Genomic DNA, 13,046 nt, shown 5'->3' on the forward strand with positions numbered 1-13,046 from the left:
AGTACTTTCCCAAAGTCACACAGCTAGAAAGAGGCAGAAGTGGCACTGAACCTAGGCATTTGATTACAGAATCTGCTTCAAAACTACTGCTTGCTTATTTAAATGCTGTTTCTTCCCTTCCTGCTGCTCTTTTAATTGATTTTCAAGGATGATTATCTTAGTGGAGTACCCTGGGTATTTCTCCTCTAATGCAGAAATACTGATATGAAAAAGAAGTTGAGGGAATTGATAACATAGATGAAGCCACTAAAGATTTTGTTGTCACAGAATTTGCATGGTCACAATAATCTGGGATAAGGTCATAATACTTACACTTAGCAGATGCACAATGTCTGCTATGTGGCTGTGAATGAATGACTCTGTGGTTTCATCAGAAGGTAAAGTTCGGCTGAGAGAAGACAAAGATCTCAGGGCTGTCAGCTTCTCAAGTTCACTCTGAGTTTGTGGGAAAATGATAAAAACACAATTCTACATTATCATCTCCCTTGATAATTGTAAAAGGCTTTTGAAAAGCTTCTTGGAATGTTTTAAACGACTGACATCTCATTCAACCCAAGGTTAGTATTTTATTACAAGGAATAAAGAAGTTACAGAGGAATAAAGTTCCTTGTCCAGGGGCCCTGCCTGAGTTCGGGCCTTCATTTTCCCTCTCAGCTAGATTTTACTAAGCCCTCCACAATGGCTCTATCCACCTTTAGTCTGCCTCTCCACCTACCTTCCCTGTTTGTGCGCTGTGTGCTTCGTCGCTCAGTCGTGTCCGACTCTTTGCAACCCCATGGACAGATCTGCCAGGCTCCTCTGTCCATGGGGATTCTCCAGGCAAGAATACTGGAGTGGGTTGCCATGCCCTCCTCCAGGGGATCTTCCCAACCCAGGAATCGAACCCAGGTCTCCCACATTGCAGACAGATTCTTCACTGTCTGAGCCACCAGGGAAGCCCTCCCTGTTTACTGCTATCTGATTAAATTTCTTAAAGGTGACCTCTGATGCTGTTACTTCCAGTTCTCCTGATGTCATTAAAAATTCATTATTTTGATTCTTTGTTTCCTATTAAAATACAAGTTCTGATTTGATGAATAAAATCTTTCGTATTATTTCCTTTTCTGATTATAAAAGCAATGTCTATCATACAAACTTTGAAAAAATAAGGTATTACGAAGAAAGCAAAAGACACCAATAATTCTACATATCATGAGAAAATTTCTTCCAGTCTTTTTTCCCCGACATGTAGATAGTACAAATTGGTATAAGCCCTCTGGATAGCAAGTAGCAATAGTAGCAATATATAGCAATGGCCTGATTTCCTATCACCTGGATTAGTAGAACAAGCCTACATTGGGTTACTCTGCTCCAGTTTTGTCCCCTTCTAGTCTATTCACCCAGCTATTACCAGTTTCGTGTCATAAAATGAAAATTTGATCAGGTAACTCACTCTCTACTGAAACTCTTTTCAACAGCACCCATTAAAGTCAAGGCCCTTCTCAAAGTGAACGCAGCTAACCTCTGCCATTTCATCTTCTGCCTTGCCTGGTAGCACACTGAGTTTTAGCCCAGCTAAGTTTCATGCTGCCCTTTCTTGCTTTTGGGCCTTTCTGCTTTCTCAATTGTCTACACTTTTTGTTTACTGACTGAAATCTATATATGCTTTAAGACTTAGATCATGCATTCTCTCCTGAAGTTGGGTCAAGTACCCTTCTAAGTGTGTCCATAAACCACATGTTATATACTGCTAACGTGGTATTTGTGATACTGTGATAAAGTTGCTTTCTTACTCATCTATTACCCTGACTGGCTGACTGGCTGTGGATTTAGGTCAGGGCAGGGAATGGGCTTTTTTTTTTTTTTTCCAATTCACTGAAGCAATCCAAGCCCTTTATTAATTACAAAGAAATCCTTTAGAATGCCCTACTGACATGAAGTATAAAGAAAAGTCCAAGTCAAAAGTGAAGATCAACACTCTGGCTTTAAGTCTTTAAAAAAATTTTTTTTACTGGCATTATACATAGAGAAAATATAAAACTTGTTGAATTTTCACAAACCCCAAACACCTGTGTACATATATTCAAGGGAAATGAAAACTGGATCTCAGAGAGGTATCTGTACTCCCATATTCACTACAGCTTTATTCACAGTTAGATAGATGGCACAGTGGTAAAGAGTCTGCCTGCCTATGGAGGAGATGCAAGAGACATGAGTTCAATCCATGGGCCAAAAAGCTCCCTTAGAGTAGGAAATGGCAACCCAGTACTCTTGCCTGGAGAATTCCATGGACAGAGGAACCTGGTGGGCTGCAGTCCACACGGTGGAAAGGAGTCAGACACAACCGAGCACACATGAACATGGAAATAACCCAAGTGTCTGTTGACAAATGACAGAGACCTTGGGCACTGATTTAGACGTCCCGGGCTTCTCTGAGTTTCAGGCATTCTCGGACCCTTTCTGCCACAAAGTTGTTAAATGTTTTCATTTCCTATTTCTGGAACATGCATAGGTGTGTGCTGTCACTTCAGTTGTGTCTGACTCTCTGCAACCCTATGGACTGTAGCCCGCCAGGCTCCTCTGTCCATGGGATTCTCCAGGCAAGGATTCTGGAGTGGGTTGCCATGTCCTCCAGTGGATCCTCCCAACTCAAAGATCAAACCTCCAATTTTAACTTCTCCTACTTTCTCCTATTCATTCCTTAGACTTGGACTGAAAGGTTACTTCCTCAGGAATGCCTCCCTTTACCCCCAGGTCAAGACAAATTCTTTTGTTATATGCTCCCACAGAATGAACGAATGTTTCACTTACATAATGAATACTGCATTATTAAGTAGGATAATACAGATCTATAGTTACTGACCAAGAAATTTCTTTTCTCCCCCGCTATCTCTGATGTGTGCTTTTCTATAATTACATGCATTTGTATGCACAAGAAAGTCTGAAAATAAATACACCAAAATGTTAACAGAAGTTATCTTAGGAGGAAAACTAAGATAATTTAAATCTTGGGGGGATTAGGGAAGATTAATCTGTTTCTTTTATTACAGTTTTGTTTTTATAGGAAATTTAAAATTTTTATAAACATGATTATAAACATAAAAATAATTCAGAAAAATATGTAAATATATTTATTATAAATACAAAAAATACACATAAAAGTATTGTGGATAAAGAATGCCACCTGCCATTTCAGTGAACAAACAGTGGCTGCACCAGTCAAGCCATCAGCCACTGCAGCTGCTCCGCACCTTCTCACACACACTAAAATGATTAATTTGAAATGTCTGCTTTTGTGATTAGCAGTCCATCTTTTGGTGCTTTCACTACATAGTTTTTTTTCCCCATCAAAAACTCCTTTTTATCCTGACTCCTCCCTTACCAACAGTCCCTCAGAGCTATCTGAAAGACTGTCATTCCAGTCCTTAGTGTTAGTCACTCAATTCTATTGACTCTTTGTGAGCCCAGGGACTGTAGCCTGCCAGGCTCCTTTGTCCATGGAATTCTCCAGGTAAGAATACTAGAGTGTGTTGCCATTCTCTTCTCTAGGGCATCTTCCCAATGCAGGGATCTAACCCGGGTCTCTCGCATTGCAGGCAGACTCTTTACCATCTGAGCCACCAGGGAAGCCCTTTAGTCCTTCGTAACACCTCTGAAAAAGTATAACTCTTCATTTGCAGGTTATGCTTTTTTTTTTTTTCAGTTGACAGTATACATATAAGTCAATTTTATAGCCTATAGTATAAATGCTTTATATAAAAAATTTTAAGATATTTGGTAGATGAATAATTGGAATGACTTGGAAGATCGCTTGAGCATACCTTTAGTTCACCATTAAAAAACTCCTGGATGGATTGGATCAGCTGCTCAGCAACGACTTCACCAAGGGGGCCTTGGTGGGTCAGGTGTCTGGAGGTGTCTGTGAGGGATTCCCTGGGGAGTCCTGGGATTTCCGTGATGTCCGAGTCTAACACCAAAAGAAAGACATTGGATGATGCCTCTGTACTGTGTGAAGTCATACGGTTTAGTGGGGAGAACCCCTGGACATCAAGATAGACAGGTCCTATTCTCACCTTTCCTATTTCCTCTGCAACCCAGGACAAGTCCCTTCCCCTCCTGAGTCTCAGTTTTCTCAATTACAAACCCAACGTGCTCCAGTGAGTGAAGTCGCTCAGCTGTGTCTGACTCTGTGACCCCATGGACTCTAGCCTACCAGGCTCCTCTCCAGGCAAGAGTACTGGAGTGGGTTGCCATTTCCTTCTCCAACGGCCTCCGCCAACGGCCTCCAATGTTCTCCAAGGGCCGCCTAAACTAAAACACCTATAAGGCTGAGCTGAGGTGGGCGGGTTATAAGAGCATGGATTTTTCTCAGTTTGAATCCTGGCTCTCCCACTTACTAGCTATATGACATTTATTAAATTAGCCTGTCTCTTAGAAGCTTAGATTCCTCACCAATAAAACAGGGTTATTGTTGGGGACTGAGAGAGGTAGTACATACAGACGACTTATCCCAGTATGTGGCCCACAGTAAGCACTTAAATGGTAGATATTCTTATGTAAATCCAAAAGTCTTTGACTCTGCAGTGACTAGAGCTTAAAATATAGTGGCCACTTGTGCTGATGATCTCTTTCCAAATGGAGCAGGTAGCTGAGGAAGTAAGTGCTTGAGGTGTCTCTTTCTTGACCTGAGATATAGTAGATTGGCCAAAAAGTTCATTTGGGTTTTTCCTACCATCTTATGGAAACATCTGAACAAACTCTTGGGCCAACCCAATACTTTAGAAGCACAGGCTCCAGAGTCTGCCTAGGCTCACATCCCGGTTCTGCCTCTTTCTAGCTTTCTGACTTTATGCAACCTTAGTTTCTCTGGGCCTATTTCTACATTTCCAAAATGGGGATGATAACAACCTTCTTTATCGAGTGACAAGGATTATGCTGGCATCATTTTCCTCTTCATGTGGTTTTTGTTTTTATTTATAATAAGATTATAATATACACCAATTCTGTTTAATAACCAAACTTTTCAGGAAAAAAAGGAACACTATGATACCAATTACAGTGATTATAAAATAAATATATCATGATTAGAAATGTTACAATGTGAAGATGTGTATCTTATAATTGAGGAAATACAATAATTTTATTGCCAGTGAGGAACACAGTGTTTCCCTTTGGGCCTTCCTAGATTCATGTCGTCTTATATCCTTGCTTCCTCCATTTCTGATATCAAATTCCTTATTCCTATTGGGCAAATACCTTCCTAGTTCCTCCCTAACACACCCATCAGCTCAGGGTTTCTCTACTTTTGTTCGCTTAGTGGTTTCCTGACTACTGTCTTCTATACATTTCTCCCACTGTACTGCCACATGTCTGTCGTCCACTGGAAGCCCATGTTCCTGTTCACCTATGATCTTTGCACAGGCTTTCCTTCTGCCTGCCTGTTTCTTCTTCCTCTCCCCACCTTCCCTTCCTCTCTTTGCCTAGCTAAACCCTACTCATCCATCAGAGCTCAACTCCAGGATCCCTTTCCTGAATCCCCTCTTTGCCCATTTTGGCTAAGTATCCTCTGAGCTGCTAATAAACCTTCCTCTGTCTGCTCATTACTTCCTCCCCAACCCTTAATCACACACATTATACTGAGCTCCAATCATTTGTTTATAAGTTTATAAGTACACTGTTCTACAGCTAGATCAGTGTTGAGAGACAAAAGGGCTTCAATAAATATTTGTTGAATGAATGTACAAGTGAATGAATGTAGTTCCTCAAACACACTGTAGCTGTTCAACTTTTTCATAGTACTTACCACAACCTGTAATTACTTTGTTTGTTGTCTGTTTACTTTTTGGGGGTCATTTTCAGCACTACAATGTAAATCCTATGAGGGCAGGGATCACATTGGCCCTGTTCATCGCTGTATGCCCAGCAATTGGTCCTCAATAAATGTTTGTAGAATAAATGAAAGATAGCTACTCTGTAACCCAATCCAGCAACCATCCACATCTAACTCTCCCTTCTCAGAATCCTTCTAGCACTTAGACTCTGTGCAAGCCTTTAGGATGATCTGTTTCAGGACCAAGTTTAGATTTCTATATACTTAGAATAACATATCATCTCATTTTTCCAATCATATTCCAATGTCTTAAAGTCAGGGACCAAACTCGTTGTCAAAATCTAGTCGACAGCCGGTCACCCTGAAACTTGACAAGAGTCCCTGTTCCCAGCCCCACTCCTTTATCTTTCCCGCATTTCACCTGTAAGTTCAAGGCTACTTGGTTGCTTTTTAATATCCTCTAAGTTGCCCAGCTGCAAATCCACACTTCCTGAATCACTGTCAGAAGCACAAGGCATCACTACTTCTTCTTGACTACAGATCCTAGGAATGAAGAGGGGATTGGAAAAATTAGTTTTTCAGGACTGCTTCTGTCTCATCACTCAAGTGAAAGTTTAAATGTCCCCTTCTCAGAGAGACATTTATTGATCACCAATCCAGATTAAGTACCCAGTCTTATATTTATTTGTTCTTTTCTTGCATAGTATTTAATTATTACCTACAATTATCAAGTTCATGTGTGTTTATTAACCATCTCCCATCAGACTATAAACTCCACAAGGGAAGAAATCTTGTCGACGTGGTCACAGTTGCATATTTGATATGGACAGAGTAAAGGGACAGAGTAGGTGATTAAATAGGTAATCCCACTAAGGAATCATAAGTAATGGAAAAAGTATGGGAGACCCCTAAGTTAACAGTCACTCAAGAAAGCAGGTTTACTTACCACAAAACCAAGAACAAAGCTGAGCAACAAAACTGTGCAGCAGGGAACTTTCCTAGTGGTCCAATGGTTAAGAATCCACCTTCCAATGCAGCGGATGCAGGTTCCATCCCTGGTCTGGGAACTAAGTTCCTACATGTTGCGGGGCAACTAAGCACATGTGTTGCAACTAGAGAAGCCCTTGCAACACAGCACGAGAAGCCCACTTACTGCAGCTAGAAGAGACCCCATGCATAGCAACTAAAGAAAGTTCACACCCTGCGGCGAAGATGCAGCACAGCCAAAAAAAAAACAAAAAAAACCCCACCCCCAGAAACCTGTGCAATAGAAGCATGAGGTATACCCAAGCACAATAAAACAATAGTGGAATGAGACCCACATCCTGTTCAATGAGGTCAGTAAGCTAATGATTCCTATTTCATGCTCCTCTGCACACACTAAAAAAGGGATAAGGTGACATTATACTGAAACCTGAGATGATTTACCATTTATGGTGTTCATAACCATCTTTTTGCTCATTTTCACTGTACCATGACAGTCCCAGTTTGAACACGTAGAGATGAGAAAACTCCCCCACCTGATACAGAGGAGGAGATGGAGGAGCTGATGATGGAAGCTTGACATCCACTAAAGAATGAGGGAGAAGGTGGTTTTCTCCCCCTCCCTACATTTCCTTTGAGTATAAAACTGTAGGCCAGTAAGTTCTGAGCCCTGCACCCTCCTGCCTATCTGCTTGTAAACCTCACAAGCATCCTAATAAATCACTTATCTATAACATTGCCTCTCAGTCAATTCTTTCTGTGTTGAGACATAAAGAACTGGGGCTCTTTGGAGCCCCTGAAACATATTTCTGTGGTTTCATCCTCAGTACCTAACATATTGTCAGCCTCATGAGAAGTGAATGGATAGGTAAGAGATACTACTCCATTGAGAAAAGAGACTGAGGCAGAACACTACCCCTCTCTCAACCCCCTTTACCCTTTCCTACTTTTTTTTTCTTCTTATCACACAGTACCATCTATCATTCACTTATTAATGATATTTTTATCATCATTATCCTTCTACTAAAATGTCTTGAATATTCATTGGGAGGACCGATGCTGAAGCTGAAGCTCCTGTATTTTGGCCACCTGATGTGAAGAACTAACTCACTGGAAAAGACCCTGATGCTGGGAAAGACTGAAGGCAGAAGGAGGAGGAGGCAGAAGAGGGTGAGATGGTTAGATAGCATCACTGACTCAATGGAAATGAATTTAAGCAAACTCCAGGAGATAATAGAGGACAGGGGAGCCTGGCGTGCTGCAGTCCATGAGGTCGAAAAGAGTGGGACATGACTTAGGGACTGAAAAGCAACAACAATAAACATGTGACTGAAACTTTAAAAGTGACTTCTTTTCTGAATTAGATAATAATTTTCAAACACAACACAAATATTTTCAAGTTTCTGTGCTATTTATAATGTAAAATCTATAGATGTGATATATTTTTAAGTTTAATCTCGATTAACATTATCTCCAACATTAAATTTACACAATAACAAAGCAATAAGTCAAGCCCTGGTTTGTAGCATTTGCTGACTCTATGGTATAAATATTCCATTTGCAGCCAAATCAAGCTACCAATGTTACTGGGAAGAGATGTGTAGTAAGCACAGCATGATATAATATTTCCACCATTCAGATACAGTAGATATAAGCTACCACAAAAGCACAATGATAAAATAAAGGAAAATAATTAGGAAATGATGAATTTTGTTTTTAATATACTTTCATTTTAAGTATATATAATTAATTCTTAGAATAGCTGTATTTAACAACCAACTTGCAAAATTCCTTTCACTTACATATTTTTTACTTAGGTATAGTTGATTTATGGGCTTCCCAGTTGGCACTAGTGGTAAAGAACCCGTCTTGACAATGCAGGAGGCATAAGAACCTCGGGTTCCGTCCCTGGGTCAGGAAGATCCCCTGGAGGAGGGCATGGCAGCCCACTCCAGTACTCTATCCTGGAGAATCCCATGGACAGAAGAACCTGGAGGGCTACAGTCGATGGGGTCACAAAGAGTTGGACATGACTGAAGCGACTTAGCATGCATGCATGCATGGTTGATTTACAACGTTGTGTTAGTTTCTGGTGTACAGTAATGTGAAAGAATATATAGATATATACAGAAAATACATATATATTCTTTTTCTTATTCTTTTTCATTGGTTTACTATAGGATACTGAATAGTTTCCTGTGCCATACAGTAGGACTTTTCAGTTCTGTTCAGTCGCTCAGTTGTGTCCTACTCTTTGCAACCCCATGGACTGCAGCACACCAGGCTTCTCTGTCCATCACCAACTCCTGGAGCTTGCTCAGACTCATGTCCAGTGAGTCAGTGACGCCACCTAACCACCTCATCCTCTGCTGTCCCCTTCTCCTCCTATCTTCAATCCTTCCCGGCATCAGGGTCTTTTCCAATGAGTCAATTCTTGGCAGCAGGTGGCCAAAGTATTGGAGTTTCAGCTTCAGCATCAGTCCTCTCAATGAATATTCAGGACTGATTTCCTTTAGGATTGACTGGTTTGATCTCCTTGCAGTCAGTCCAGGGGACTCTAAAGAGTCTTCTCCAACACCACAGTTCAAAAACATTAATTCTTCAGCGTTTAGCTTTCTTTTTTTTTTTTTTTTAGCGTTTAGCTTTCTTTGAGAGAGAATCCAACTCTCACATCCATACATGACTACTGGAAAAACCATAGCTTTGAGTAGACAATTTGACTATTTCAAATTTGGCAATTTTAAAAAAGGCACCAGAGATCAAATTGCCAACATCCCAGTAGGACTTTGCTATTTATCAAAATTCCTGAGAAATTTAACAGTTGAGTCTCACAAGCCAGTATGAGGCTTCAGCACACCACTGGTTGTCTTAGTATTGAGTTGGAGGAGTTCTTTATATATTCTAGATCAGTCCTGTCCAATAGAATATTCTGTGACAAGGGAAATGTTCTATATGCTCTATAATTGTGTGCAGTTCAGTATCATCTGCACCAGCCACATGGGGCCACTGAATGTTTGAAATATGGTTAATAAATGACAAACTGAATTTTTAATTTTAATTAAATTCAAGTTAAAATATCCAGATATTTAATGCCTAGTATACCATACAATAGCACACTACCAAACAGAGAAAGAACTGACTCTTCCTTGTTTGGGACAGTAGTAGACGGTAATATCCAGGACACTAATGATTGCAAAAGTTATATCGCATTGTGAATACTTTGTGTTCCTAACAGTTAAAAGCAGATTACAGTCAGGCTGTCCCGGTTCACATTTTAAAATTTCCTTCTCTATAAAATGGAAATATTAATAGTACATATCTCACAGACTGGGGATGAGGAGTGAATGAAACAAGGTACACGGAGTGCTTAGTACCCTGTCTGGCTATCCCATAAACGCTCAATAATCTGAGTTACCTAATTAATAAATTCACTTCCATTGGGATTTATATTCTCCTCACACAAACGTACGCAGATGACTTAAAAAGTCACTTATGGGTCAGTTACTAACAACCGAAACAATCTTCAGGGAAAGCTGCCATAATTTTCTTATAAAAAGAAAACAAACCCGCAAACGGCTCAAATGTTGCTGGCCCTTTTCCACCGGACCCTTTCCATTCCTTTAAAATCGGCCGGGTTGCAGAGAGACGACTGAGTGACAGTGCGATCGGCCAATCACAGGAGGCCCCGTCTCGGGCCCACCCCGAGGCCTAGTCCAACCGCCGGCCGGTGGCTTCCGGAATGGGACCGTTGCGAGGAGGTCGGTTCCAAGTGGGCCGGGGCGCGGGGGGTGGAAGCGGCCCAGTACGTGAGGGCCGTGGCGCAGTGCGCGCTCAGCACCGTGCGGCTGGTGAGCGCCGCCCGGCCCAGCGGAACCGCGGGGACTGACCTGTGCCTGGAGCCCATCCCAGCACACGGGGTCTGCCACGAGTTCCTGGCGTCCCCTCTGGCACCCTCTTGGAGCCACCTTCCCGAGCGGAAGTCCGCCTGCGGCTCGGGCCGTGGTGGGATCTGCTCGGAGGAATGGCGCTGCCGGGTGAGGCGTTGCGCAGGGCTCGACAACGGGGTCCCGCGGCCCACGTGTCTTGGCGAGTGGGCTGTCGCCCGCGGGAGGCTAGTGCTCGCCATTCGAGGGCCAGCCAGGAGGGGTCCTCTTCCCCTGCGGGGCAGGGGCATGAGCTCGGGCTCTTTGGGGGTCCGGCGTCTGACGGGGGGCTGGCCAGCGGTTGGGACTGCGGGCGAGTGGAGGAGAGGCTGGAGGTGGATGCGCCGCGGGCTACGGGTCCCCCCGAGACTCAGTTGGGGACCGCAGCCGCGGAGAACCCGCGGTCTGGCTTCACCCATTCATTTGACTCGCGCGGGCTTCCGGGCCAGGTGGCCTAAGAGTGAGCTTTTGGCTAAATCGTCCTTCTTTGGACCGTAGTTTCCTCTTCAGTGAAAGGGGTGAGAAAATCACACCTCCTTGAGAGCTTACGAGCGTGAGTTCTGAAGTTAGGATGTCTCCGGGTACAGACTTGCAGTCTGCCACGTTTTCGTAAAGTGACCCTGTGCAAGTAACTTGACTCCTCTGCCCCTCAAGTTTCTCATCTGTTAAATAGGTTAGTTTCGTAAATTACGATGGGAGTTAAATGAGATCATCTCCCTTCATAGTGTAGAACAGTGCGCGGCAATCCGTAAGTATTCATTAAACTGAACTATATTGCCAGGTATTGAGAGGACACTGTGCAGGATGCAACCTCGTGTGGTGTCACAGCAACTTGGGAAATGTGTACAATTTTATTATTTCCACTTAACAGAGGGAATCTCAGGGAAGAGATTCTTGCCCAGATAACTTGCCCAAGGTAACAGTGAATAAATCTGTGGGCTCACTGCTCCGTTAATTGACAGGTTGAGGATAATAGAGTTCCTGCAGTTGGATTCTCAACTAGTTAACCTGTCTTAGGGCAGATAACTATTTCTGTGACTCAGTATCTTGGTCTGTAAAGTGCACAGACTTGGGTATTGTGAGGATTTAATGACTAAATGCACACAGAGTACTTTAGCATAGTGTGGGCATACCCAGCTCATGTTATGTGCTCAGATTACAGTCCCCAAAGTTGTCTGGTTAATATCGTTGATATGAGGTGGGAAGATCAGGATACTGGCACAAATGCTATGTTGGAGGAACTTACAGTCTGGCTGGGAAAATGCTGGTCATAGTTACTAGATCTTAATGTACTGAGTACATGCATGTATTCAAGGCACTGGGGATTCAGCATTAGTATCTGGATCCCTCTTTTACATCTTTACACGCATCAGCAATTCTAATGGAGTTCTAGCCAGTTGGTCCCAAGTTGGACCAACCAGTTGGTCCCCTGGTTTAGACCACCACCATCTTTTTTCTTGAGGTATGACTGTGGTTTCCTGACTGGTGTCTGTTTTTCTATCCTTGCTCCTCTATAATCTCAGCACAGTATTGTTTCTTCTCAACACAAAGTTCCTGTTAAAATATAAGTCAGATCACTCCTCTTCTCAAAATTTTCTCACTTAATAAAAGCCGAAGTGCCCATAGGGTCGTCCGGGTTTGACCTCTGCTGTGTCTGTCACCTTGTCCTACTTCTCACCCCTTGCTTAATCCTCTCCAGCCATGTTGTCCTCCTTGCTGGTGCAGAAAGCCCCGTCTGCATTCCAGATTCAGGGTCTTTGTACTTGCTTTTCTTCTTGGGATAGTTTCCCTCCGGATATCTTTATGACTTGCTCCTTCTTTTCCCTCAGGTTTATACATAATATCTCTATTTCTTAGTTAGGCCTTCCGAGGCTGCCATGTTTAAAGTTGTAGCTCTTCCCAGATATCCCTTACATTCTGTATTTTTCTCTGTAGCACTTTTCACCTTCTAAGATGATGAATAATGTTTCTTAGTTATTTTGTGTCATGTCTTTTCCCACTAGAGTGTAAGTTCCATGAGATTAGGGGTTTTTGTTCCATTTCATGTTGCATTAACACCAAAAATAGTTTTTGGTACATAGTAGTTATTCAGAAACATTTGATGAATGATGATTTACATTCCAGATCTCCTTCTAGTTTTTTTAAAGAGCTTTCACATTCTTTAGGTTATTTAATACACACAAGGGCTTAAGTAGCACACTCATATCCCTAATGTAGGCATCCCTTCATCAACATTCTCCCAAAAATAGTGGAGTGAGAACTCTTTAGATGGACCTGGGTTTGAGTCCAAGATTGGCTGTGTCTAGGCTGTTCTGGTTGTCTTATTTGTA

At 42.3% G+C, this 13,046-nt stretch overlaps 2 protein-coding genes across 6 annotated transcripts in view; one reads left to right on the forward strand and one right to left on the reverse strand.

The window, feature by feature from the left end:
* Positions 1–10,967, reverse strand: part of MROH8 (maestro heat like repeat family member 8) — a 55,457-nt gene extending 44,490 nt beyond the window's left edge. Inside the window, exons 1-4 of the mRNA XM_043883371.1 lie at positions 10,681–10,967; positions 6,231–6,352; positions 3,801–3,946; positions 313–435 (exon numbers count right to left, since the gene is read on the reverse strand). Coding sequence (XP_043739306.1) covers positions 313–435; positions 3,801–3,946; positions 6,231–6,352; positions 10,681–10,967 — 678 coding nt within the window. The remainder of the gene's footprint in view (positions 1–312; positions 436–3,800; positions 3,947–6,230; positions 6,353–10,680) is intronic.
* RPN2 (ribophorin II) overlaps positions 10,479–13,046 on the forward strand; it is a 49,708-nt gene continuing 47,140 nt past the window's right edge. The window contains exon 1 of one of the 5 annotated variants that reach the window (XM_043883372.1): positions 10,479–10,551. In XM_043883372.1, the coding sequence (XP_043739307.1) occupies positions 10,533–10,551 (19 nt within the window). In that variant the 5' untranslated portion in view covers positions 10,479–10,532. Of the gene's footprint in view, positions 10,828–13,046 lie in introns of all 5 variants that reach the window. The other 4 variants (XM_043883374.1, XM_043883375.1, XM_043883373.1 and 1 more) reach the window with 4 other exon arrangements.

The sequence above is a fragment of the Cervus elaphus genome, chromosome 23 (assembly GCF_910594005.1).
Source record: "Cervus elaphus chromosome 23, mCerEla1.1, whole genome shotgun sequence".
In the NCBI taxonomy this organism is placed as follows: domain Eukaryota; kingdom Metazoa; phylum Chordata; class Mammalia; order Artiodactyla; family Cervidae; genus Cervus; species Cervus elaphus.